Source organism: Macaca nemestrina, chromosome Y, assembly GCF_043159975.1.
Source record: "Macaca nemestrina isolate mMacNem1 chromosome Y, mMacNem.hap1, whole genome shotgun sequence".
Taxonomy (NCBI): domain Eukaryota; kingdom Metazoa; phylum Chordata; class Mammalia; order Primates; family Cercopithecidae; genus Macaca; species Macaca nemestrina.
This window is the reverse complement of record NC_092146.1, coordinates 11,596,200-11,621,737: the sequence shown is the minus strand read 5'-3', so window position 1 is coordinate 11,621,737 and position 25,538 is coordinate 11,596,200. Positions and strand designations below refer to the sequence as shown.

At 39.2% G+C, this 25,538-nt stretch overlaps 1 protein-coding gene across 4 annotated transcripts in view; it reads right to left on the bottom strand.

The window, feature by feature from the left end:
* LOC139360914 (deleted in azoospermia protein 4-like) overlaps positions 1 to 2,588 on the bottom strand; it is a 60,223-nt gene extending 57,635 nt beyond the window's left edge. For all 4 annotated transcript variants that reach the window (XM_071089384.1, XM_071089386.1, XM_071089385.1 and 1 more), the window contains exon 1: positions 2,207 to 2,588. In XM_071089384.1, the coding sequence (XP_070945485.1) occupies positions 2,207 to 2,209 (3 nt within the window). In that variant the 5' untranslated portion in view covers positions 2,210 to 2,588. The remainder of the gene's footprint in view (positions 1 to 2,206) is intronic.
* Between the last annotated feature and the right edge of the window lie 22,950 nt (positions 2,589 to 25,538).

Below are 25,538 nucleotides of genomic sequence, written 5' to 3'. Positions count from 1 at the left end.
AATATTGTTATAAAAGGGCAAAGCGGTTTCACCCAACCATGCTACTGATGGTAATTCATCTCAAGGAGTTAATAGTACAAGCGTGCCAAGATATTTACACAAGGATATTCATAGCATTTTTTTTTTTTTTGAGACAGTCTCACTTTATTGCTTAGGCTGGAGTGCAGTGGCACTATCTCAGTTCACTGCAACCTGCTTCTCAGGATCAAATGATTCTGCTGCCTTAGCCTCCTGAGTAGCTGGGATTACAAGTGCATTCACCATGCCTGGCTAATTTTTTTGTATTTTTAGGAGAAATAGGGTTTCATCATTGTTCTTGAACTCCTGACCTCAAATGGTCCGCCCGCCTCATTCTCCTGAAGAGCTGGGATGAGAGGCGTGAGCCACTGTGCCCAGCCTGTGACAGTTTTAACACTGAAAAACTATTCATCATAAGGTAATTTCATAAAATAATAATAGAATTTTTAACATATATTGAAAATTAAAGTTACCTTCAGAATAACGTCCATATTAATTGAAAGATGCAAGTTGTAAAACAGTATTAAGCAGCATGATGTAACCTTTCTAAAAGTTGGCCTATCTATATGCAATAGCAATACATGCATAAAAATAAGCTGGAAGGCCATTCATGTATCAAAAATTAACTGCGGTTATATATGTTGGGATTAAGATGGATTACTATTTTCTTAGTGTGACTGTTTTCAAATGAGTAAACATACTATTATAATCAGACAAAAACTGGTGAAAGGGATTAAGATGGATTACTATTTTCTTAGTGTGATTGTTTCCAAATGAATAAACATACTTTCATAATCAGAAAAAATTGATGAAACTATTAGGATTTCTTCCCTTTACTTCTAAAAACGAAAAGTATTATTATACATATTTATTACTTATAACTCAAAGTGATTATTTCTATCAGCACGGATAACTACATGTAGTACACTTATTGCACATAATGGCTGCTTAATTATATATTTTTATTTTAATGTTTATACTTGGTAATATAAACTGTGTATAAATCTCCTCCTCTTACCTCTAAAAACGAAGAGACAGAATTATCAAAGCAGACACACACACATACAGCAAGTAATTCGCGTTTGTGACTCAGTGGTTGGTTAGCGCATTCAGAGCCGCATCTGCGGTGGCTCCCAACCAACGCTGGGCATTTACCAAACTCACGGAAATGCACACTCAACATTATCTACCATATGGACATTCTGTCAAAGATTCCTGGTTTATCCAGAGGGGAAAAATTGTGCCTGGAGTTTAAAAATTTTAAAAGTATCAATGGCAACTACTGAAGGTGATCTCACTCCGCAAAGATGGCATCAGGCGAGCTTTTGTGCCTGTCGCCACTGCAGGAGGGAGCCGCCATCAGCAAGTACCCAGCAGCTGGCAGGCACCAGGGGACCAGAGGCACTTCCCGCCCAGACCCCTCAGCTACCGGGCCGTGCCTGTAGGACACCCCACACGCCTTGCTAAGGTCCCCACAAACTCCACCCTACCCCGTACAAGGACCAAGAGAGAACCACTTCCACCAGAGGCACGTCCCACCCACCCCCTCAGCTAGCCGGACGTGCCTTCAGGACACCCCACATGACTCGCTAAAGCCCCCACAAACCCAAACCCAACCGCACCCCACCGCACCCCACCACACCGCACCCCACCCCGTACAAGCAGCAGGAGAGAATCACTCCTGAAGAAGTTCCGGCCCTCCCAGTCCAAAGAGACAAGTCCCTCAGCCGGCCTGCCGCCATCTTGCGGAGCCACCTGGAGAGCGTCAGAAGTGAAGTTGGCGGGGTGGGGATGCTTGGGCAAGGGGAAGGGGGAAACAAAAAAGGGTGCCTCGGACTAGGGGGTGTGTAGCGGGGAGTGGTGGAACCCGCACCCCAAACCGCTACCAGGAGAGAACCCAGGGCAGGAAATGGGTGCCGCAGCAAGGCTGTGGCCCTTGCAAGTGGCCTATGAGGCAGTGCTTCTCCGGGGCCCACCATCACGCCACGCTCGGTGTCCCGCCACTTCCGTGCCGGCCTCTCTGTAGGCCGCACCACTGCGAGGCTGCCTCTTCCCACCCTGCCGGCCACGACTCATAGTGCGTCTAGGCGGGTGTCCCCAAAATGGGAAATCTGTGAGGCGGGGCCTGGTTTCGCCCACCGGTGAAGACCCCACAGGCGTTGGCCCTCAGGCCTCTCCCTCAACTCACCATGATGGCGGCAGGCAGCAGTTCCTGACAGGCTCAAGGAGGAACAGACGCTTGCTTCACCCACCACTTCTGGGTCTGCTGGTGAAGTCCGCGGGAACTGGCTGCGGGGCTTCGAGCAGTCAAAGGAGCCAAAGGCGAAGGTGTAAGTTAAATCAAGGGCAGGCGACAAAGCTAAAGAGCCTCTAAAAGCCGACCCGCCAGGCTGAGGAGCGCAGGCGGACTGAGGCGTGGGCCGCGGGATTCTGGGAGGTGCCTCCAGTGCCGGGTATCGGGGCGCGTGGTATCGGCCTCAGCCAATGGGTGGCAGCGCCCCCGCCCCCTGCTGGCGTTAGGTGGGGGCCTGCGGGGGACGACGGCGTCCCACACGCTGTGGTTGTGTACGATACGCAGGGTACGCCGTGCCTGGGTGCAGGGCCAGTGCCTGGGGTCCCAGGGAGGCACCGCCCTCACATGGACCGAGAGACACACACATCACCTCCAAAACTTCCTTGAAATAAGTATGCATACTGAAATATGTGGTATAGTTTTGATAATCTAATGGGACTAGGCAGTAGTTTCAAAATGACTTCTGGAATGCACAGGGTTAGCACAATCACTGTTAGCTTCACACCCACCCCAAAATCTTTTTAAATGCCTACGGAAATAAATAGAAGCAAGTCTGGAAAATGGAAGGAGACAGACGGGCCAGAAGCTTGGACTACTTTCTGTCAAGTTTGAGATAGAAGGGGTTGGATGGAAGAATATGCCAGTTTTGACATTCAGGATGTTTATTCTTTTTTTTTTTTTTTTTTTTTTGAGACGGAGTCTCGCTCTGTCGCCCAGGCTGGAGTGCAGTGGCCGGATCTCAGCTCACTGCAAGCTCCGCCTCCCGGGTTCCCGCCATTCTCCTGCCTCAGCCTCCCGAGTAGCTGGGACTACAGGCGCCACCACCTCGCCCTGCTAGTTTTTTGTATTTTTTAGTAGAGACGGGGTGTCACTGGGTTAGCCAGGATGGTCTCTATCTCCTGACCTCCTGATCCGCCCGTCTCGGCCTCCCAAAGTGCTGGGATTACAGGCTTGAGCCACCGTGCCCGGCCAGGATGTTTATTCTTTCAAGAAACAGTTACTGAGTGCCTGTGATTACAAGGTACTGCAGATGCAGGCGTGAACAGAATAAAAGAATCTCTCTTTGCTCAGGTTTTTTACATTTTAAAATCTAGGCCTTACAGGAAGATGCTAGGCCTTCCTAGAGAATTCTGAAACATTCTCAAGGTTGGCGCGAGGGCCTAGAGCAGCATCAAGCTGTGGGGCAGTTGGTGGAGCCAATCACATAACTTTGGGGACCACTGCAGCACCTTGTTATACACACAGGGCTAAGTGGCTGTCACCTTTATCCTCAGACTTCACTTCTGTACTGACTGAAAGCATTAAAATGTTACTTTTTGAACTGGCAAAATGGTGGAGTTCTATAACGTGAGAAGTGTCTCATACTATCACCTACTAATGCGGGATAAAAAAAAGTTTTTATTCAATAGGCAGCTAAACCCATAAAAAAAGAAGGGAAATTCCAAGTACCAAAAATAAACTGAAAACAAGAACAATGACCTGTTCAACTGATTTTTCTTCCACCCTGGATATCGGGGCTGGGTTGTAGGGCAACCAGTCATGCTAGTTTGCCCAGAACTTACAGGTTTTAGCACTGAGAAATTACAACGTCCCTAAGGAAACCAGGAAGATTGGTCCCCCCAGATGTGGGCAAAATGTAGTTACTCTCTCTAACTTGAGGTGTGGATGTTTAGGAGCAGGAGGTAAGGGCTCGAGGTGGCAACTGGAAATGAGTACTCTGCAAAAAGCCATTGTCCCTAAAATCCTTAGGAAAAGGATGGAGTAGGAAAAATGCAAATCACCCATGAACGAGCATATGAGGAAGCTTGTCCCATCTCTGGATGAAGAAAATACGTATTTAACTCTGATTAAATTCTGAAACCCTAGACCTGCATGTCATCAAAGTTCATGGTTTAAATCTATAACAAATTATTGGGATCCGCAAGCCAAGAAATTGATCCTCCTACACCATCACCCTGTCTCCTGCCTGAAGAGATCCTAGACATGGGGCATCAAGAATTCCTGGCAGAAGAAAACATAAAACCAACTTGGATGAATGCTTCTACAACCTAGGCTGAAAGCGATTCTCACGAGAAAATGATTCTTTAAGGATACGCTCACAATAAGAAATTATACACACTACTTACCTTGAATAAGAATGGCATACAAAAAAATAAAGTTAAAACTTACAGAAGAAGCTTCTCAGTAGCAATAGAAACTAGAAGATAGTGGTAATATGCTCAGAATAAGACTTAGAGAAGAAGCTTCTTTTGGATTGTGTGTGTGTATGTTTTTTTTGTGTGTGTGTTATTTTTCCCACTATTTGGAGTAATGCACTCTAAGCGCATTTAAGTGTTTGTTTTAATATTTTAAAATGTAAACTTAAAATATAAAGCTCATAATACAAAGGCCTTTAGGATGTTTTAGCTCTACATACCCTCCCTTCTCTCAGTTTATAAGTTATTCACTACTTTAGCTCTATCCTGTTTTCATCATATAAAGTAGACATCGTTTTTTAAACCCACCCACAAATGTAATAATATTTTGCTTACCATTTCTCTGCATATCCTCAGATCTTCTTTCTGAATCATTTTCCTTGTTCCTGTAGCAAATTACTTATGATTTGTGTGACAGTGTGATGTGGTACTCTTGGTTTTTTTCCCACCTGAAATATTTTGATTTTGCCCTTTTGTTTCATGATAATTCTACTGAATATACAATTCTAGGTTTACAAGTATTTTCCCTGTCAGAATATTGAGCATTTTACTCTGTTATCTTCTAGTTCTCTATTGCTACTGAGAGTCAAAAGGACTGCTGTCAGTCTTTTTGCTGTTTAAGATCAATTTTTCTTTGGTGTTCTGAACTTTCCCAATTATGTCAATAGGTGTGGAGTTTTAAAAAATTTATCCTGCTTCGGAGTTTTAACACTTTCTGGATTTGTGCATTAGTTCTTAACAATTCTGAACAGTTTCACCCAGTTTCTTGTTAAAGATTAGCTGGTTAAGGGATCAAACATTTTTTGTATTTATATTTCATAAGTGATTCTTAGAATTTACTTTTCTTTAGATCATGAATTTTTCAAAGGTTGGTGCTATTGTCTCGAAATCTTGTGAAATTTCTTAATAAAAAAATATTGTGATCAAAACTAATTGTATCCATGTCAATGTGTTGAGTAAGATTAGTGGCATAATTCATATGAGCTCAGAAATAAATCTTTATATTGCTACCTATATGTTGGGGGAGAAGAAAAAACGCTGTTGTCTTTGAACACCTCTGCCAGTTCTTCTGTGCTTCTAAAGCCTATGGCTTTGGAAAGAAGGCTATGCTTTTATAGGCACCCTTGAATTTCAATCACTTGCAAATCATTTCAAGATTTTTGTTGTATCTGCCCTGAGCCTCTATTATTATTTACCTGTTTTTAAAATTAACTTCTTATCCTAAACAATAATATTTGCAAGATCAGATGTACCGTTTTAGCTACACTTTGAACAATGACATTAAAATAAATACAGAATGATTTAGAATTTAAAACAATATTTGTTTATGCATCACTTCATACCACATTCTGCCAGGGCAACAGGTAACATAGTTTTGGGAAACACTGGATCTGCAGAACTGTATGGAGCTTTAGATACCCAAAGTTTGGCCCATGGGACTAAAAAGTAGAGTTTCAAATTGTTCTGCCTAATAAATGAGAATAATCAAATTACAAGGGGAGAAACCAAACAAGGCAGGGAAAATAGAAGTTCTGGAAGCTGGAGGAAGGAAGTAACCTTGCAGGTTGGCTTGCTTGCTCACACTTGTAATTCTAACACTTTAGGAGGCTGAGGCCGATGGATGACCTGAATTCAGGAGTTTGAGACCAGTATGGGCAACATGGCAAAACCCTGTCTCTACCAAAAATACCAAAAATTAGCTGGGTGTGGTGATGTGCACCTGTGATCCCTGATCCTCAGGAGGCTGAGGTGATAGGATCATTTGAGCCTGGGAAGTGGCGGTTGCAGTGAGCCAAGATTGCCCCTACTGCATTCCAGCCTTAGTAACACAGTGAGACTGTGTCTCAGAAAAATGAAATTAAAATAACCTTGCAAAAAGACAAGAAGTTGGAGCATGCAGTAAAAGGTATCTGAGTACATTAGAATCATCTAGGGAACTGTGAAAAATTTATCTGTCCATGCCTCACCCCAAACCAATTAAATCGGCTGAGTGCAGGGTTCAAAAGTCAGTAAATTTTTTAAGGAAATGTTTCTCTAGTTACTCCAATATGCAGCCAAATTTGAAAATTGGTGCTATGGAGACTTGCTACTCAAAGTATGATCCTCAGATCAGCAGCTTCACATCACCTGGGTACTGGCAAATCTAAGGTTCCATGCCAAACCTACTGAATCAGAATCTGCATTTTAACAAGATCTCCAAATGGCTCATGTGCAAAATGAAGGTCAAGAAGCATTGCCATAGAGGGGCACTTGTCATAAACAATTTGACCCCCTACATTTGAGAATCCTTCACCTTAGAAATAAAAGAGTCTACTTTCTCAACCTTTCTTGCAGCTACAGCTTGGGCAGGTAACATACACAACATCAATGAAGGAAGTAGAGCTACACAGAGGTTGTATAACTTCCCTGAGATCATAGTTGGTAGGTATCAGAGCTGTGATTTAAACACAGTCAGACTTTAAAGTCTGAGTTCTCAACCATTATGCTATATTAGCAAACTACGTGGAGGAAGAAAGGGGTAATATAGTGAAACAAAATTAAGTATTAAATCTCTTCTTCTCAAGAAAGTAACTAAACAAGCCAAACCACAAGTCTAAGCCCCAAACAACACTGTAGTCTGAATGTTTTGCCTTCTCAACCCCTCACCTATTCATATGTTGAAACTCTAGTCCCTGAGATGATGATATTAGGAAGTGGAAATTTTGGGATATGATTAGTTCATGAGGGCAGAGCTTTGGTGAATGGGATTGATGCCCTTAGAAAACAGGACTGAGAGAGGTTAGTTACTCCTTCTACCATGTAAGAATACAGCAAGAAGTTGGCAGTCTGCACCCCAGAAAAGTTCCTCACCAGAACCTCACCATGCTAACACCCTGATCTTGGACTTGCCAGTCTCCAGAACTGTGAGATACAAATGTATACTGTTTATAAGCCACTCAGGTTCAGATATTTTTATTATAAGAGCCTGAACAGGTTAAGAAAAGTGGTACTGGACCTTTCATGTCTTCTTTCCCCCAATCCAGGCACTCTCTCCACCAGATCGATAGGGGCACAGAAGACAAGAAAATAAAGGTGTTGTCTTTGAGTCTTTAACTGGTATATGTCAAAAATTACAGAAGTAGTTAAAGGCAGAACTCATGAGATGAAAAAGTGTATATGGGAAAGAACTGGGAGGAACCATTTGAAACGGGTGCAGCATACAAACGAGAGACTGTACGCTCCCGCTGAATCAGCACAATGTGGTACCAGTCCCCAAAGGCTTACAAAAGTTAAGTATGGGCCTTCTGTGCTTCTAGTATCAGTCCAGAGAGGGCTTCCAATAGACTCTTGTCAGCACAATTGTCATCAGTTATCCAGCACAAGTGACGAGTATCTCAACCATGAGTGAGGATGCTCAGCAGCCCCCCTGAAATGCAGAGTAGGGCATGCATACTTGGTGGTGGTGATTATGGCTTGAAGGGAAAGCTCCTGCCTGGACCAAATTGGATGAAAACAAAGCCATCTGGAAATCTCCCAGTTCTCCCTGTTCCCCAGGGAGTCAAACCACCCCTGATACAGAGGCAAGATGTTTAATCTGCACTTTGTTACACGGACAGCATTTATCCAACTCTATGCTAAGTGTTTTGCATTAAAACTTATTTTTCTGTCTTAAAATTTTACTTCAATTCCCCCAAGCTGAAAACATATTTTCACACAAATACTTGTATATATTTATAAATTCTCATAGCAGCATATTTCCTAACAGCCAAAAACGGAAACAACCCATATGACCATCAGCTAATGAATGGATAAAGAAAATATAGTATATCCTCCATACAATGGGATATTATTCAGCAATAAAAAGGAGTGAAGTACTGATTCATGCTATAGCTTGGAAGAAACTTGAAAACACCAAGTGAAGTGAAATAAACCGGGACTAAAGGACTCATCGTGTATAATTTCATTTATAAGAACTGTCCAGAAAAGGCAAATTCATAGAGACAGAAAAATTAGTGGTTGCCAAAAGTTGGAGAGAGAGGTAAATGGGGAGTGACTACTAATGGGAATGGGATTTCTTTTGGGGGTGATACAAATATTCTGAAACTAGTACTGATAGTTGCGTGACTTGTGATTATACTGAAAACCACACTAAAAGGTTGTGGTATATTATATTCCAGTAAATATCAACTAGTAATATTTAGTTTTCATTGAATGTAAAAATATTTGTAGTACCTGAACTTGACCCTTGTGGATCTGATACTGAAAATTTTAATTAAAAAGCAAAATCTTGATAGTGCACAAACTGTGTCTGCCTTAAACAAGAAAAAGTAATGAATGCTTCAAAATGAAAACAAAAAATCACAGATGTGTTTGCTTAAAAAAAAGAAAGTGAGCTATTTAGGATGAAACAATTGAATTTTGGAGAAGCCTGCTTCACTAGTCCCCAAAGTACATTGATCATATTGTTTTATAATTTGGGAGAAATATTCTTTTTTTCAGATTATAACACAGTAAAGATGAACTTTAGGAATAGACTAAATGCTGTCTTTGATAAATAGAATTATTTCTAATATTAGGCTCATAATTTCTAAAAAGTCACAAAACACTATTCTCATGAAAAATTTTGGTGAAGCATAATTTATTTTAAAAAGTAAAAATAACATTCTTGACATAGTTTATTCTTAAGGTAAAATGACTTTTTTGCTTTGTGCTGTAAAAAATGAGACATGCAAATTGAATGTTGATCACTGGCTCAACAAACTGATCATTGTGACTATTTTTTCTGTCTTCATTAGTCTAATCTAAGTATGCATTATACCTCATGGGCTCTCATTAATGTCCTGTTAATAAATTCCACTTTCAAAGTATTCTATGGTCAAGCAAGTTTGGGAAATGCTGCTGTGGCATAGTTCTTTGCACATATTTACATCAGAAAGCTTTACCTGGCAGTGTGTTACTGTGGCTAAAGGAATTTACAATCCACAATTTCAATTGCTTATTTTTAAAAAGGAGCTCAGTTTGCGTATCTCAGGTGGGTCAGCACCTCAGCATGCTGTCAGCATGACAGCAGTTCTGTCTCCACATTCACTTCAGCCATTTCCTTGGAGGGCATTACAGTGTTGTGTGTGGGTAACTACAAACTACATACACTGCCCAGAAGCAGCATGCCTCTTCCACTTACATGTCATTAGCCAAAGCAAACTATGTGACCACACCTTATTTCAAAGTGGACAGGGACATGCAATCCTATGTGTCTGAAAGGAAGAAAACCCCACTAGTGAATGGCCCTAATGTCTATCCTCTAGTCTAGCCATTGTCCAACAGAACTGTAAAAAGAGTCACAAAGTAACTTCCACCTTACTAGTATCACTATTAAAACTGTGAAAAAGAAGCAGGCCAGATTAATTTTAACAGTGCATTTTATTTAAGTGAATTGTGGAAAATATTTTAACATATAGTCATACCAAAATTATTTATATATTTTATTCTTTTTCTCTACTAAGTCTTTGAAATCTGGTGTGTATTTTATGCTTATAGCATACACACACACACACACACACACACACACACACACCCATGGCATCCCACCCAAAAAATCCTGAGACATGTACTTAGCATTGCACAGCCACTCAGGAGAGCTGGATGTTCTGGGCCCCACCACTCACATGCAGTAGCGTCTTGTGTAAGTCACTTAGCCTCACTGGGCCATTATGGTACTCATTTTATAAACTATTTATTACAGACAATACTTGTTATAATATTAGGGTCTGAAGAAACCCTTGGAGGTCATGGGCATCAGAAGATTCCCTAATGGGAATCACATCATGCATGTGAAGGAAGATTTAACAGCACATCTCAGAACCATGCATAGGAGCACATAATCATCCAAGACGTGAGAGGAGAAGGAATCATCAGCTCTGAGAAGGGAAAATTCCAGAAGCCTTCTAGAGGTGACCTTTGAGCCATGTTAAAGATGGAGAAGGATCATACCTTTGGCAGAAGTAGCAGAGAGGAAGACATCAGCACTTGGAGACCTGGAGAGTGCAAAGACAAGAAGAGAATGCTGAGGTGCTATGCTGATGAGTGGTAAGGATCTTCTCCCACGGGTGGACAGGTTGAAGGGGGCCTTGATGATCCGACAGAAGTGGATGGGCTTGATAAATCAACAATGATGAAACAAAAAGTACCCAGGCAAGAGAAACACTGTAAATGTGGTGTTTAAGGTAGCTATTTAGAGAATATTTGTTTTTGGTCTTTGAACAAGTAACTAGGAAAAATATTTAACTTTTTATTTTGAAGTAAACTTAGAGGAAATTTGCAAACATAGTACAGAGATTTGCCATTTACCTTTCATGCAGCTTCCCCAATAATATATCACATACCATAATACTATTATCAAACCCAGCAAATCAGCATTGGTAAAATGTAATTAAATAATTTGCAGACATTTTTCAAATTCCTCCAGTTTCCCACTACTCTCTGTTGTTTTACTGGTCCACGATCCAATTGAGAATTCCACTTTGCATGTAGTGATTATGTCTCCTAAGTGTTCGCCACAGGGAGACATTTCCTCAGTTTTTCTTTGTCTTTCGTGACCTTGACACTTTTGGAGAGTCTAGGCTAGTTATTTTGTAGAATGTTCCTCAATTTGGGTTTGCCTGGTGTTTTCTTAGGATCAGATGGAGATTATGGACTTTTGGCAAGAATACCACTGAAGTGGTGAAGTCTTCTTGGCACATCTCATCAATGGATACATGGTGTCAACATGTCTTATTATTGGTAATACTAATTTTGATCACATGGCCAAAATAGGCCTACCAAGTTTCTGCAATGTGAAGTTATGATTAGGAAAAAAAAATGGTTTGAAATCACATTTCATAGGATCTTATTAGGTTCTCACAGATTGATCTGATTATTCATGTGTCTTTAAAATGAATTGCTCATTCAGTCATTCAGTTATTATCTTAATGAGGACTTACTCTGTGTCAGGCATTGTGCTGGAAATGGTCATGAACATGATAGATGGGGTCCCCACCCTTGTGGAATCTAGTGAGAGAAAACATTAAATTGAACATCACTAGGTTGGAGTAGAAAGAAGTAAAAATGGGCTTTAAGTAGTTTGAGAGGAGGGAAATGTGTGGTGGCTGAATGAAGGGAAGATGGTAAAGCTGAGATCTGAGGGGCAATGAGAATTATTCAGGGGAAGGGGGATTGACACTTAGGAGGGACCTCCTTTCTGACTATTTCTTAGCTTCCATTTTTAAATGGAGAAATTTATATTCATTATTAGAAATCAATGAAATTAAGACCAGTATTTTTTTAGTATCTAAGGTGATAATAAATTGAGATAATTTATTTGACAAGTTTTGTCTTGTAAACCCATTTGTTAAATAAAGGTATCCTGAATGGAGACAATAAAACAATACATGTGAAAAATGTTTGGGCAGAAAGACTTACATATTTGGATTAAAATATTAGACTTGAGACTGTCTTCCATTTAACAGAATTGACTGTGAATTTACCAGGTACCTCAGCACCAACAGAAAGAATACTTTCTCAATTAAGAATAGTGTAGTATACAGAAAAAAGTCACTGAGGGGGTCAACAATTTTTAAATTATTGACCATAACATAAACCTATGAAGAAGATTACAGGTTATTTTATGTAAAGGATAAGACCACATTAAAATGCATTGAGAAATATCACTGATGGTGTTAGAGACAGATACAGTTAAGAAACAGATTTAAATGCATGAACATGTATCCAAAATAATTATTTTACTTGGGTTATATTTTAATACTCAGATAATCAAAATAAAGCAGTTTTAAATATTGCTTTAATGTATACAGAATATGTTACTTTTATTTTTTGAAATTAATTTATTTTTGAAAATAGTTTTTGAACTATTTTAATGTTCTATATTTATGTTAGATATATAGTTTATATTAGATATATAGTATATATAGATTATATTATATGTATTATATATAGTATATATAGATTATATTAGATATATAGTACTACATTACTATCAATTTAATAAAATGGTCACTTAAAAATGTTTCACACAGTTATCTAATTTGAATTTTTCCCACTTTTACCCTCAAAAGGTATCAATTATATGTTCTCTCCACCTATGTTCTCACTAGCAAATCCAGGCCCCAACACTGGTGGTAAGCTAAAGGAAACAGGCTTTTCCCTTTTTAGAAGGCAGGAAAAAGGTGTGAATCCTCACTGTTGTCTTGTCACCTATTTTTTCCTTGCAACTGTCCTTTGCCTCATAATGCCACATAAATTGAGCACTGTGTGCTCAAAAGCTGTCCAAAGCACGTTGCATGAATCAACTCATTTAATCATTAAGGTAACCCTATGATAGATATTGTTATTATTCTCATATACAGATAAGGAAACAGAGGCTTTGTTCAAGTTAACTTACCAAAAAGTACATGATTTATAAATGTCAAATCTGAGATTAGGATCACAAACCTCTGTCATTAGCTATACTCTACATTTCCCTTTTAAAACATTCTGCTTCACCTGCCAAATTTCCAGATGTCTTGGAATGACTGTAGTCATTCAAGGATCTTCTTTCAGTATCTTTATTATTCTAAAGTGCCCACACTTCTTACTGGTGCCAGAAAATTATCACTACCACCTGAGCAAGTGAACTCTGAATGGAGGGACATGCTGTAGTACTTCTACCTATGGGCAATAGCTCTTGAGAAAACGTCTTAGGTTCATGTAGGGCTGTGTCATCAACTGAGCTTTCATTGCAGACATTTGTCAGTGTCTTGTTGAAGTCGACCAGAACTCCTTTTAAGAGCAGAGTGGAAATACTGCTGATTTGGAGTCAGAAGACCTAGTTTACAAATCGTGGCTTTCAGTTCCTCACTAACAAGATAAACACACTGTTTTGTATACTTAGCACAACTGTTTAGGTCTTCATATTAAATTGCTGAGAAGTATATTATAAACTGTAAGTGCTATTAAATATTAATTATTGTTCTACAAGTCGTCCTGGAACAAGACTTTACATTTGTTCTATTCTTTGCAGTACTATATTATATTGTTTCACTGAATTTCTCAGCACCCCTATAGCTTAGGTATCATTATAATTATCATTTTACAAACAGGGAACTGAAGCACAGAGAAGATTAATGCTTTCCTATTTCAGTGAGCTTAGACTGCCATACAAAATACGATAGACTGTGTGGTTTACACAAGATAAATTTATTTTTTCAGGGTTCTGAAGGCTGGAAGTCTGTGATCAGGATGTCAGCATGATAGGGTTCTGGTGAAGGCTGTCTTTCAGGTTGCAGATGGCTGCTTTCTTACTGTGTTCCTATATGTCAGAGAGAGAGAGAGAGAGTGCACAAGTTCTCTGATGTCTCTTCTTGCAAGTATACTAATCCTATCATGAGGGTATCATCCTCATGACCTTGTGTGAATCTGAATATCTCTCAACGACCCACTTTCAAATACCATTACATTAGGCATTGAGGCTTCAACATAAGAATTTTGGGAACTCATGATTCTGTACATAGCACTCCTCCTTTGATATGGTTTGGCTGTGTCCCCATCCATATCTCATCTTGAATCATAATCCCCCTAATCCCTATGTGTTCAGGTAGGATATGATTGGGGTTCATGGAGGCAATTTCCCCCATGCTGTTCTCATGATGATGAGTGAGTTCTTATGAAATCTGATCATTTTATAAGGGTCTCTTGACCCTTCTCTACTTCCTCTTCTCTCTCTTGCCTGCTGCTGTGTAACACAGGCCTCTTCCTCTTCTACCATGATTGTAAGTTTCCAGAGGCCTACTTAGCCATGCAGAACTGTGGGTCAATTAAACTTCTTTTATTTATAAATTACCCAGTCTAAGGTATGTCTTTGTAGTGATGTAAAAATGGACTAACACATCCTTGCAGCAAAGCCAAATATTAAATTAAAGTTTTCCAACTCCAGATCTTGAACTCTTTCCCTAAAACCAGAGGCATCTCACATTATTTTGAAACTGACTTAATAGTCAAGGCTTTTCCCTCTTACACCTGGTACTTCTTATGACAGATGCCATCTTAATAGAGATTGCAGTGTTTTTCTATGCACATCTCTAAATCAGATTTGAAAACATTCCTCCTTGGTAGTAATTTCTTTGTAAAAGGTACTAGCTGATAGGTCCTGAAATAAGCCCATCTAGAACCTCAGGAATGCCAAATGACCTTCTGGTTTCATGGTGCACAATAATTTCAGAAATTATTAATATTATAGAAACATAAAGTTTTTAGAAATGGAAGTTTTGATCCTTTAACCCATGTAATATATATAATACGATTTTTTTCTTTAAACTCCTTTAGATAATGTTTTTTTCTTGGTGACCAATGAAGTTCTGAACAGTTTTAGTTTTTTCATTTATAAAAAGCAGGGAAGCGAGACATCTGAGGTCAGGAGTTCAAAACTCCGTCTTAAAACAAAAACAAACAAACAAAAATTAAAAAGCAGGGAAGCAATGATTTTTGTTTTCCTGGGAATGTTCATCTCTATAAGCTTCTCTTGCTCTAGTTGAACACAGTGATCTGTTGTGATTAGATTAAAAACAGGGGTTGTCTGCTGCTCTTTTTTTCCTCCTGTCAATTCTTATTTCAAATTTTAGAATTTACTCTTTTGCTGCTTAATCAGATGTTTTGAATGGGAAAAATCATTTTGAAGTGTCTGTTACACTTGAAGTACTTGCTCTTAATGTTTTTATTTCTGCTTTACTCTATTTTTACCAAGAGAAAGACCAATTTGTTTTTTTACTTTAACAAAGCATTCTAGCTGGAATATCCCAGGGGAGGTCTTTGAAATTGCTGGTATTAGCAAACTAGAAAAACAGGCTTCTCAGAAGCCTGAAAAACATAAATTCTAAAACAAATATTTTTTGTGTGGACCGAATTCATCTGAAATGAATTATTATTTACAGTTTAGCTTGGGGTTTTTCCATGTTAAAAGCCTGTGCTCATTTAGCTTGTATTAATTGGGTACTACTATGTGCCAAGCCCTTAGCTAGGAGCCAAAGATATAAAACTGAATAAAAGTAGGTCTGATAATAGTTGGATGAGGTGAAAGACAGTGTAAAAAAGTCAATAAATAGTATAACAGAGCACACTCAAGATTTTACAGAAGGTCTGAAGAGAGCGACCATTATTCCAGCTTCTTAAGGTTGCTGAAATACAGCCTAAGAAATGCTTTAAGCAACCTGTTATGGTTAATTTTATGTGTCAATTTGATCGTGCCCTAGTATCCCCAGATATTTGATGAAACATTTTTCTGGCGTGTCTGTAAGGAAATCTCTGGGTGAGATTAACATTTGAGTAGGAAGATTGAATAAAGCAGGTTGCTCTCCCTAATGTGGATGTGTCTCATCCAATAGAACAAAAAGGCTGATTAAGAGAGAATTTCTTCTGCCTGCCGTCAAGCTGGGGCACTGGTCTCTTCCTGCCTTCATCTCATGGAAACATTGAATCTTTTTGGGTCTTGAGCCTGATGACTTTGGAATAAGCTTCAACAATTGCCTATGCTGGTTCTCAGACCTTCAGACTTGGAGAGAAACTACACCATCGGCTTTTCTGGGTTTCTAGCTTGCTGATTGCAGATCTTGGGACTTGATAGCCTTCATAATCATGTGAGGTAATTTCCTATAATACACCTCTCTCTCTGTCTCTCTCTCTCTCTCCAAACACACACACACACACACACACACACACACACACACACACACCCCTACACACACACACCTTATATTGCTTCTGTTTCTCTGGAGAGCTTCGACTAATATGTAACTCCTCTATGCATAACCTGTGGGTACCTTTATGAAGTGTCAACTTAGCAAGGCTAAACTTCATTTTCCACAAATTTCTTCCCTGTATGTTTAAGGTGAGCCACAAGAGATATTGGGCTTAGGATCTGGAAGCAGTGGCAATACTGCTTTTATGTGCAAGGGGCAGAGTTGGGGGTTGCAGAGGTGGTTGGCGGAGAGGCACAAGATGCTGGTTGTGGCTCACACATCTTGTCGCTATCTGTTGGCTCACCTTGGTGTGGAGCAGCAGCTGAGCTGGCAGCTTTTCCACCTGCCACTGGATCTTTCTTTGGCTTTTCTGGCTCCAGTGAAGTGCACAGTTAGCTCTTTGACAAAAGGCACCCCCATCTGCTGCAGAACACCTGTGTTGTTAAAGTTGGAAGCATTAGGAAGCATTGGTTCTAGTCCATCTTCTTGGGCACCAGCTTAAACTCATAGGTTCCAGTTTGTTCCTCACTTTACGTGAGAGTTTCTCAACCTCAGCATTATTGACATTTGGGTTGGATAATTCTTTACTGTAGGGGACTGGCCTATTCATTGTAGGATATTTAGCAGTTTCCCTGGCTTGTACTCAGTACATGTCATAGCCTACACCCAAATTGTGACAAGCCAGAATGTCTCCAAGCAGTACCAAATATATTCTGGGGGTCAAAATAGGCTCTGGTTAAAAACCCCTGCTTTATCACCATATTCCCTTCCCAGCTACTTGCTGAAAACTTCAGGCTCTAACACTAGAGACAGATCCTTACAAAGCCTTTATAACCAAATCTCATAATTATGAGAGATCAAATCCCTGAATAAATCCTTTATTATATATCTCTCTCCTAATGGTTAAATCCAGACTGATAGCTGCCTTAGAGATGGTTGAATCTTCCTGAGTCTCCTGGACAGCTTTATTCATTTTCATGATCCCTTCGTATCAACAGTCTCCAGCGCCATCCCTACTTTAGCCGGGCCCCGATCCTCAATACCCTAGTGAGGTAACTGCCTTTGGAAGAGTGACAATCAGATCCACAAAAAGCATGCTTGAACTAAAATCTCAGTGTAAACCTGCCATGTAGAAATGTAGAATGTGTCCTGCCAGTGCTTCCAGGAGCTATCAACTGAGGACAGTGCTGTAGAGACTCAGTGGGACTTAGAATCACAGTGGATTTTTTTTGTTGTTGTTGTTTTGCTTTTTTAAGGATCTAAGCCTTAGAGGAACAGTTACAGGCTTTGTTTTCAAAAACTTGCAACATACTTTTATTCTATTTTTTCAAAGTGATTTCTATAGAAATAAATGGTAAACTGATGAAAATCGTTTGCTGTTTAACTACTCTCTAGTTCCAGAGAACCTAAAAGTACATTATGTTTCATTTAGCCAAGTAAAAATCTATCATTAGCTTGGATCAAATGCTTCATTTTTTCATAAAGAGATAAGAATGTCCTTTCGAAAAATTAGCGAAAGTAAGAAGTATGGTAAAATCAGATATATTCAGTTGTAAATACGTGCTATGAGCTGGGCAATGTGTCTGGTGTGGGATATCTGGTGACCAACCAGACAGATAAGATTTTTGACCTTGTGGAACTTACAGTGAGTGGAGTAGGAGAAACATTCATTACACAAATACTCACATAAGGAGAATATGAAGTTATACATGAAGTTCTATGGAGGAACAGTATAGACTCTTTACAGAGAGAGATCAAATATAGATGGCAGCAGTAGTGAAGAGGGACATTCCTAAAGAAGTGACTAGGGCTCTGCAACCTAGAAGATTAGTTGGAGCTAGTGAGTGAGAAGTAGATGGAAAAGAGTTCCAAGCAGGGACAGCAAAGAACTTGGTACCTTCAAAAAGTTATTAAGAGTGCTGCAGTGGCTGGGTCTAGTAAACGGGGAGAAGATAGGAGGGAGATGAGCCTTCAGAGAAGAGGAGCAGTTAGATTGCTCCAGGACTTGCAGGCCAAGCTTGGGTTTTACTTTAGGGAAGAGACATGGAAAGGCTTAACGCCAATATTTCTTTGAGAAAATGATATTAATAAGGGAGCAAATCATAGAGCTATACATGATGAAGGGGTAGTCCAGAGAGGACCATCTCTATCCACTATCATATGGACATAATGATGATGGAGTAGTCCAGAGAGAGGGAATACCAAATTCAGAACTCTGAGTGGCATTCCTAGTGGGTTCAGAAAACTCCACAGAGGCCAGTGTAGCTAGAGTGGAGCAAGCAAGGGGAGAATATGGGAATAAGTAGGGCCAGAAACTCCAGGTTCTGGTGTGCCATTTGAGGACTCTGGCTTTTATCTGGAGGAAAATGGAGAACCACTGTGTACACAAGGGACATGATTTGACTTACATTTTACAAGGATCACTCTGACTGCTGTATTGTAAAAGATGGTGGGGTTGGGGCCAAGAGGGAAGTCTAACAAGAAGGTTATTGTAATAACTGAGGTCAGATAATGGTGTCTTGGAGCAGAATGACAGCCATAGAGCAGGTGAGAAGCTTCTAGATCTCACTGTGTTTTGGGATATTCACTTTTCTGCAATAAATTTGCATACCTTTCTCCTGTTTACTTGTCTACTGTCAGTTTATTTCATAGACTCAATTATCTAACTCTCAGAGAGAAGAGGGAAAGTTTTTCCTTCCCTAAAGTTCTGGCAGTGAAGGTGGTGCCAAATATTGCTAACTGTGAAGCTGCAGCTGAGAAACCCTGGCATCTGATAAAGGTAAGACTCCTTACCATATCAGTCTTTTGGATATCTGCCTGTAGAGTCCAGTCGAGTGAGGGTGGTATATTAGTTAGGGCTCTCCAGAGGGGCAGAACTAATAGGATATATGTATATATGAAAGGGAGTTTGTTAAGGAGAGTAGACTCACACAATCACAAGGTGAAGTCCCATGACAGGCCACCTGAAAGCTGAGGAGCAAGAAAGCCAGTAGTGGCTCAGACTGAGTCCCCAAACCTCAAAAGTTGGGAACCTGACAGTGCAACCTTCAGTCTGTGGCTGAAGGCCTGAGAGCCCCTGGCAAACACTGGTGTACGTTACCAAGAGTCCAAAAGCTGAAGAAGTTGGAGTTCTATGTTTGAGGAAAGGAAGCATCAGCACAAGAGAAAGATGAACGTGAGAAGACTCAGCAAGTCAGCTCCTTCCACCTTCTTCTGCCTATTCACTCTGAAGATAGTTTCTTTTACTGTGCAGAAGCTCTTTAGTTTAATAAATCCTATTTGTCAATTTTTACTTCTCTTGCAATTGCTTTTGTTTTTGGCAATTTCATCATAAAATCTTTGACCACATCTGTGTCCTGAATGCTATTGCCTAGATTTTTTTCTAGGGTTTTCATAATTTTGGGCTTTACATTTAAGCCTTTAATCCATCTTGGGTTAATTTTTTTATAAGGTGTAAAAAATGGGTCCAGTTTCAATTTTCTGTATGTGGCTATCCAGTTATCACAGGACCGTTTGTTAAATAGAAAACCCTTTCCCCATTGCTTGTTTTTGTCAAGTTTGTTGAAGATCAGATGGTTGTAGAGGTGTGCTTTTATTTCTAAGTTCTCTGTTCTGTTCCGTTAGTCTATGCACCTGTCCAAAGCAAATTCTAAATTATGCTTTTTGACTTTGAATTAATGTCAAGATTTTCTAGCTGGCCCCCTGAAAATCTTTGAAGGATACATATTTCACTCTATAAAAGAGAGAAATTGAAATAGACTTAGTTGACATGTTAAATTATAAGGGAAACATTGCCAAATAGTAAATAATGCTAAACTTCTTTAAGTTATATTTATGTGTATGTTATTAACATAAGGATTCTAAAAATTGTATGAAATTCCTTGAAATCCAATATATTACCAGTCACAATTTTGGTTATGTTAAAACGTTGCATACTACAGAAATAACCAAATTTTCCTGTCAGTTATGCCATTATTACAATGAACTCTCATTATATACTGAACTATGGCCATTTAAAATATTTTGTAAACTATAAGGAGTTATGCTTTTACTTTGATTATTCTTAAAAGCATTTGCAGTCAGGCACAGTCCAAAATTACTTCCTCTTGAAGAAGATTTAAGGAAAGGACTCTGACAAGTGCTATCGAATACAGATTGCTGATGATTTTATTCGTATCAGGTAAGAATTTCTAAAATTCTAATGAAGAAACAGATAGCTTTATTAAGCAGAACAATAATTAATTCCATGGGGCTGGATGAACTGATGAGGATTTTTTTTGCTTGTTTCTTTTCTTCGAGATGGAGTCTCGCTCTGTCGCCAGGCTGGAGTTCAGTGGTGTGTGTACGATCTCGGCTCACTGCAAGCTCCATCGCCCGGGTTCAGGCAATTCTGCTGCCTCAGCCTGCTGAGTAGCTGGGACTACAGGTGCCTGCTACCATGCCCAGCTATTTTTTTTTTTTTTGAATTTTTAGTAGAGACAGGGTTTCACTGCATTAGCCAGGATGGTCTCCATCTCCTGACTTTGTGATCCACCCGCCTCAGCCTTCCAAAGTGCTGGGATTACAGGCATGAGCCACTGCACCTGGACAATAATGATTTTTATGATTTCAAATTTGTTGGTTTAAAAAAGATTTTATTTTCCAGATTTAAGAAAACTTTTTTGAAACTCCTAATTTATCTATAGCTTACAACAATTTGGTAAATTATACTTTTGTAAACAGCATTGAAACATTTACATTTTCTCCCTACCTGATCTTTCCAGAATTTGGAAATTTGGAAATAAAATGAGTATTCTCATCTTATGGCATAAGGTTATTTGCCTAAGTTCGTAAGAATCTGTTCTCTTTGTAAGAGGATACAATTGAGATCACTGCTTATAGTACCAAGGCCTTTAATAGTATGCCATATTTTTATACACGACCAGACAGTTTTAAGGAACTAAGGTTAACTTTATGAAGTCAATAAGGCCTCCCCCACTGTAAAAACTGTATTGGTCACTTGCATACATGGTTGTTTTACAGGGTTCCTAGCCTTATGATGAGTAAAGAATGTCAACTCCTGGTAGGTTTAGGAACTTAAAAATATTTGGGGAAGTTAAAGAAGAGAAAAATTAATCCAAGTCTAAAGGTATTATAGACCAAATCTTATAGTGAGTCATTGACTTGTCTTCCTAGCCTAGAGAAGCTTTTTAAAAGTCTAATATAAGATTTCCTTTAAGCAAAACAGATTTTAAAAGAGCCTGTAGGCCAATCATTATTTTTGTTGCATGTATATAAATAATCAGGCCAAATTCAGTGATACTAAACTTATTTGCAATCTTTCTGTGATTATCTTTGGTAAAAACAGGAGGGTCCTATGGAGAGAAAGAATTATGTTAGAGAAGAAAACGATAGTACATCTGTTATTAGATTCTAGCTTATTGTTTTTCAGGGTTTGTTATTTACATACAGACTGGACTGGATCCTGAATTCCTCTAGTTTCCTCCAATATCTGGCTTCAACTTTCCAAACTAATGTTTGCAATTTTTCTTCCACCCGTCTGACATGGAAATTGTGAAATTAAAACTGCCCTTTCCCTGAAGCTCTGCAAGCTAAAGTTGGATGACTTGATATAAACTTCAGAGAACTCACCACAACAACTTATATGTGGACAATATTTGTGCCTATTGAAGTATGGACTACTCCAAAGGTTCACTGGAACCGCTGATATAAACTGCAAACCACGAAAAAGGTGCTTCAAGCCCAAAATCTAGAAATTTTCACAACTGGACACCCTCCAGACTCTGAAACTAGTTTACAAAGTGCTCCAAACAACCAGCTTTGTTTTTCTTTTGTTTCCATAGAAATGCATCGCATTAAATCCATGTTTGTGTGCACCATAAAGAGGCCTAATTTTGACAGGAACCCATCTGCAACACCACTTCCTGAAATGAGACACAGCTCTTTAATTGGATTGACTGATTCCCGTGTCCCTTCCACTCGGCTACTAACCTGACTTTTCTTTCTATACCAACTCATGTTTTAGTCTTTGAAACTCCTAGAGAAGTTTTAGACAGGGGAAATAAAGGAGTTCAGAATATGCCAAAATATGCCACTTTGGTATGCTGATTACTTCAGGAACTTCAAATACAGACAGAAGCTTTCTCTGAGCCCTCCTTATCTGCCTAAAGATGAATCCTTCAAAAGGAACTTGGTTGTCATGAATCCCCTCCCCCGGAATCTTATTAACCAGGGAAGATTGAACTGGATCATAGGAAAGAATGCTCCATGCATAGACATTTCTTCTGATGACCCATTTAAAATCATTTACTATTCCTATATCACCATTTTCATGTCTTCTATGAAGCGGGTATATAAGCTTCTAGATCTGACTCCATTTGGAAGGTATTCATTTTTCCTTCATATTATGTCTCCATGCATGTAGTAATTTTGTATACCTTTTCTCCTGTTAATTTGTCTACTGTCATTTTATTTTATAGACTCAATTATTGAACTCTCAGAGTGTAACGGGAAAGTTTTTCCTCCATTACATGAACAGCTGGATATGAGTATTGGGTTAGGGGAACTGTTAGCTTTGCATAAAGACATGTGAGTATCATCAACATGTAAATGTATGTAAAGCCACAAAAGATTGAAGATCTCACAAAGAACGGATGGTCTCACAAGCTCACAAGAACATAAGGACTGAGGATCAATATGGTTCTTCAGCCCAGGAGGAACCATCAAAGGCAGACTGAGAAGTCGCAAGTGAAGTAGGAACAGAAGCAAGAGGTCTTGAAAATCAAGTGAAGACAATATTTGAAGGATGAATGAGCAATCAATGTGTGAAGTAAGATTGGGACTAAACACTGATCATTGCACTTACCCACATAGCAGTTATTGGTGACCCTATAAGAGCAATCTGGGTTGCATGGTGGGATCAGAAGCCTGACTTCAAAAGATTAAGAAAGAATTGAACAAGAGCAGTAGAAGACAGCAAATATAGGTAACTCTTTTGAGGAGTTTTTTTACTCTGAAGGCTAGGAGAATAATGGAGTGTTAGCTGGAAAGGTCAGTGGAGTCAACAGAAGGATTTGCTTGTTTTCTTTTAGAAAAAGGGAGATAATGCATGTTTTAGTGCTAATGGGAATGATCCAGCAGAGAGGCTGGAATTCAGACAGAGAGGAGGAACTGGGCTTGGATAGAAATAGTTCATGGGGTATCAGAAGAAAAAGCAGTATACATGGGAACACACACTTATGAGTAGGTAAACGTGATGGAGATAATCTGTAGAAAGTTCTCTTCTGATTGCTTTTATTTTCTCAGTGAAATCAGTCATTGGCTGAAAGTGTGGATGGGTAGGTGGTGCTGGAAGTTTGAGGATAGAGAAGGTATGAAACTGTCAATGTAAGAGAATGGGAGAATGAATGAACTAGGGAAATGCCATGTACCAGGTGGGCAGCATTGCAGTCCTATGTAATGATGGGTTTGCTCTGGTAATTTTTCTATCCACATGGATGCAGGTTTGGAGTAAGCAGAGAGTCAGCTGTTTTGCCAAGTAAAAACAATGAAGCAAGAGTAGGGGCATAAAAGAGTTAAGGGTTTATGAAAGACATTATTGTAATAATTGACCATGGAATTCAGGCTGGATAAGGAGGGAAATGAAGATATGAAGAGGATGAGGGAGAGTTCAACTTGTGGGAACAATGAATTTTAGATCCTGAGGAAAGTATTACTGGAGTTGGGACATGTATGGAGAATAATGGCCCCTCAAAGATGTCCATGCACTAGTCCTCTGAATATGTAATTATGTTTGCTACCTTAAACGGCAAAGGGGAATTAAGATTGCAGATGAAATTAAGAGACCTTAGAACAGGAAGATTATCAGAGTGGACTCAATGTAATCACAGGGTCTTTGAAAATGGAATGGTAGAAGAGAGTTGAAGGCAGATGTGACTATAGATAAAGGTCAGAGGGACATGATGTAAGAAGGACCTAATGTGCCATTGCTGGCTTTGAAGCTGGAAGAAAAGAGCTATGAAGCAAAGAATACAAGTGGCCTTTTGAGGCTGGAAAAGACAGGGGAATGGATCATTCCCAGACCCTACAGAAAGAAACATAGCTCTACCAACATCTTGATTTTAGCCCTGTGAGTCCCACATCAAACTTCTGATCTACAGACTGTAAGAAAAATTTGTGTTGTTTAAGCCACGAAATTTCTGGTGATTCGCTATAACAGCAAGAAAACGCTGTGGGTTGAGGATCCCTTTTCTGAAATGCTTGGGACCAGAAGTGTTTTGGATTTGGACTTATTTTGGATTGTGGAATATTAACTTATATGTAATAAGATATCTTGGGATTAGGATTCAAGTCTAAACACAAAAATTCACTAATGTTTTGTATTCACCTTACACACATAGTCAGAAGGTAATTTTTTACAACATTTTACATACTTTTTGTACTTGAAATAAAGTTTTACACATGACATGAGATCACATGTGATATTTTCCACTTGTGGCATCATGTTGTTGCTCAAAAGTTTTGGATTTTGTAGCATTTTCGGAGTTTGGTTTTTAGATTGGTGATGCTCACCCTTTAATATAATATAAAATATTAGAGGAAATAAGCTAGACATTCATATACCAAACCTAAAGGCTCTTCAAGGTTGTTATGAGTTTTGGTGGTAACAAGGTCAAGGACATGGCCATAGATGTAAGTCTGAAGGAAGGTGGTTAGCTACATTGTTGGAAGAGTATACCTCATAGAACTACACAGTTTAGAACTAAAATTTTATCATGATTTCTATATATTGGTCAAAATTAAATGGTCAGTTATAAACATATTGGGTTTTTTTGTTTGTTTTTGCACCAGTGGGCACACCCAGCAACAATGCCATCCCTTGCCTTCCTGCAGTTGATCTTTATTAGTGTTTACTGCTCACTGGTATAAACAGTATGATTCCGAATTGGACTGGGGGAGATCTGGTCTAAATTAAAGCTGTGATAAATGTACACTGTTTACATTTCCTCACACCTTCCCTTCTCTACACACACACACACACACACACACATACACACACACATCAAATTATTCTGGAAATAAAATGCAAAATAAAATGAGAAAGGGTTCTGTTCTTCATTAATGGGTAATTATAAAGTGCTGGGACTCCCCTGCTGGGTGGAAAAGTAAAGCCCATAGCAGGGGCAAGAGTGCTTAAGGGTGGGACATTCTTCATTGCTATTAACTGTGGGTGAATTATTATATTCACATTTTTACCAAGAAATGAATGAAAATGAAGACTTGGGTAAG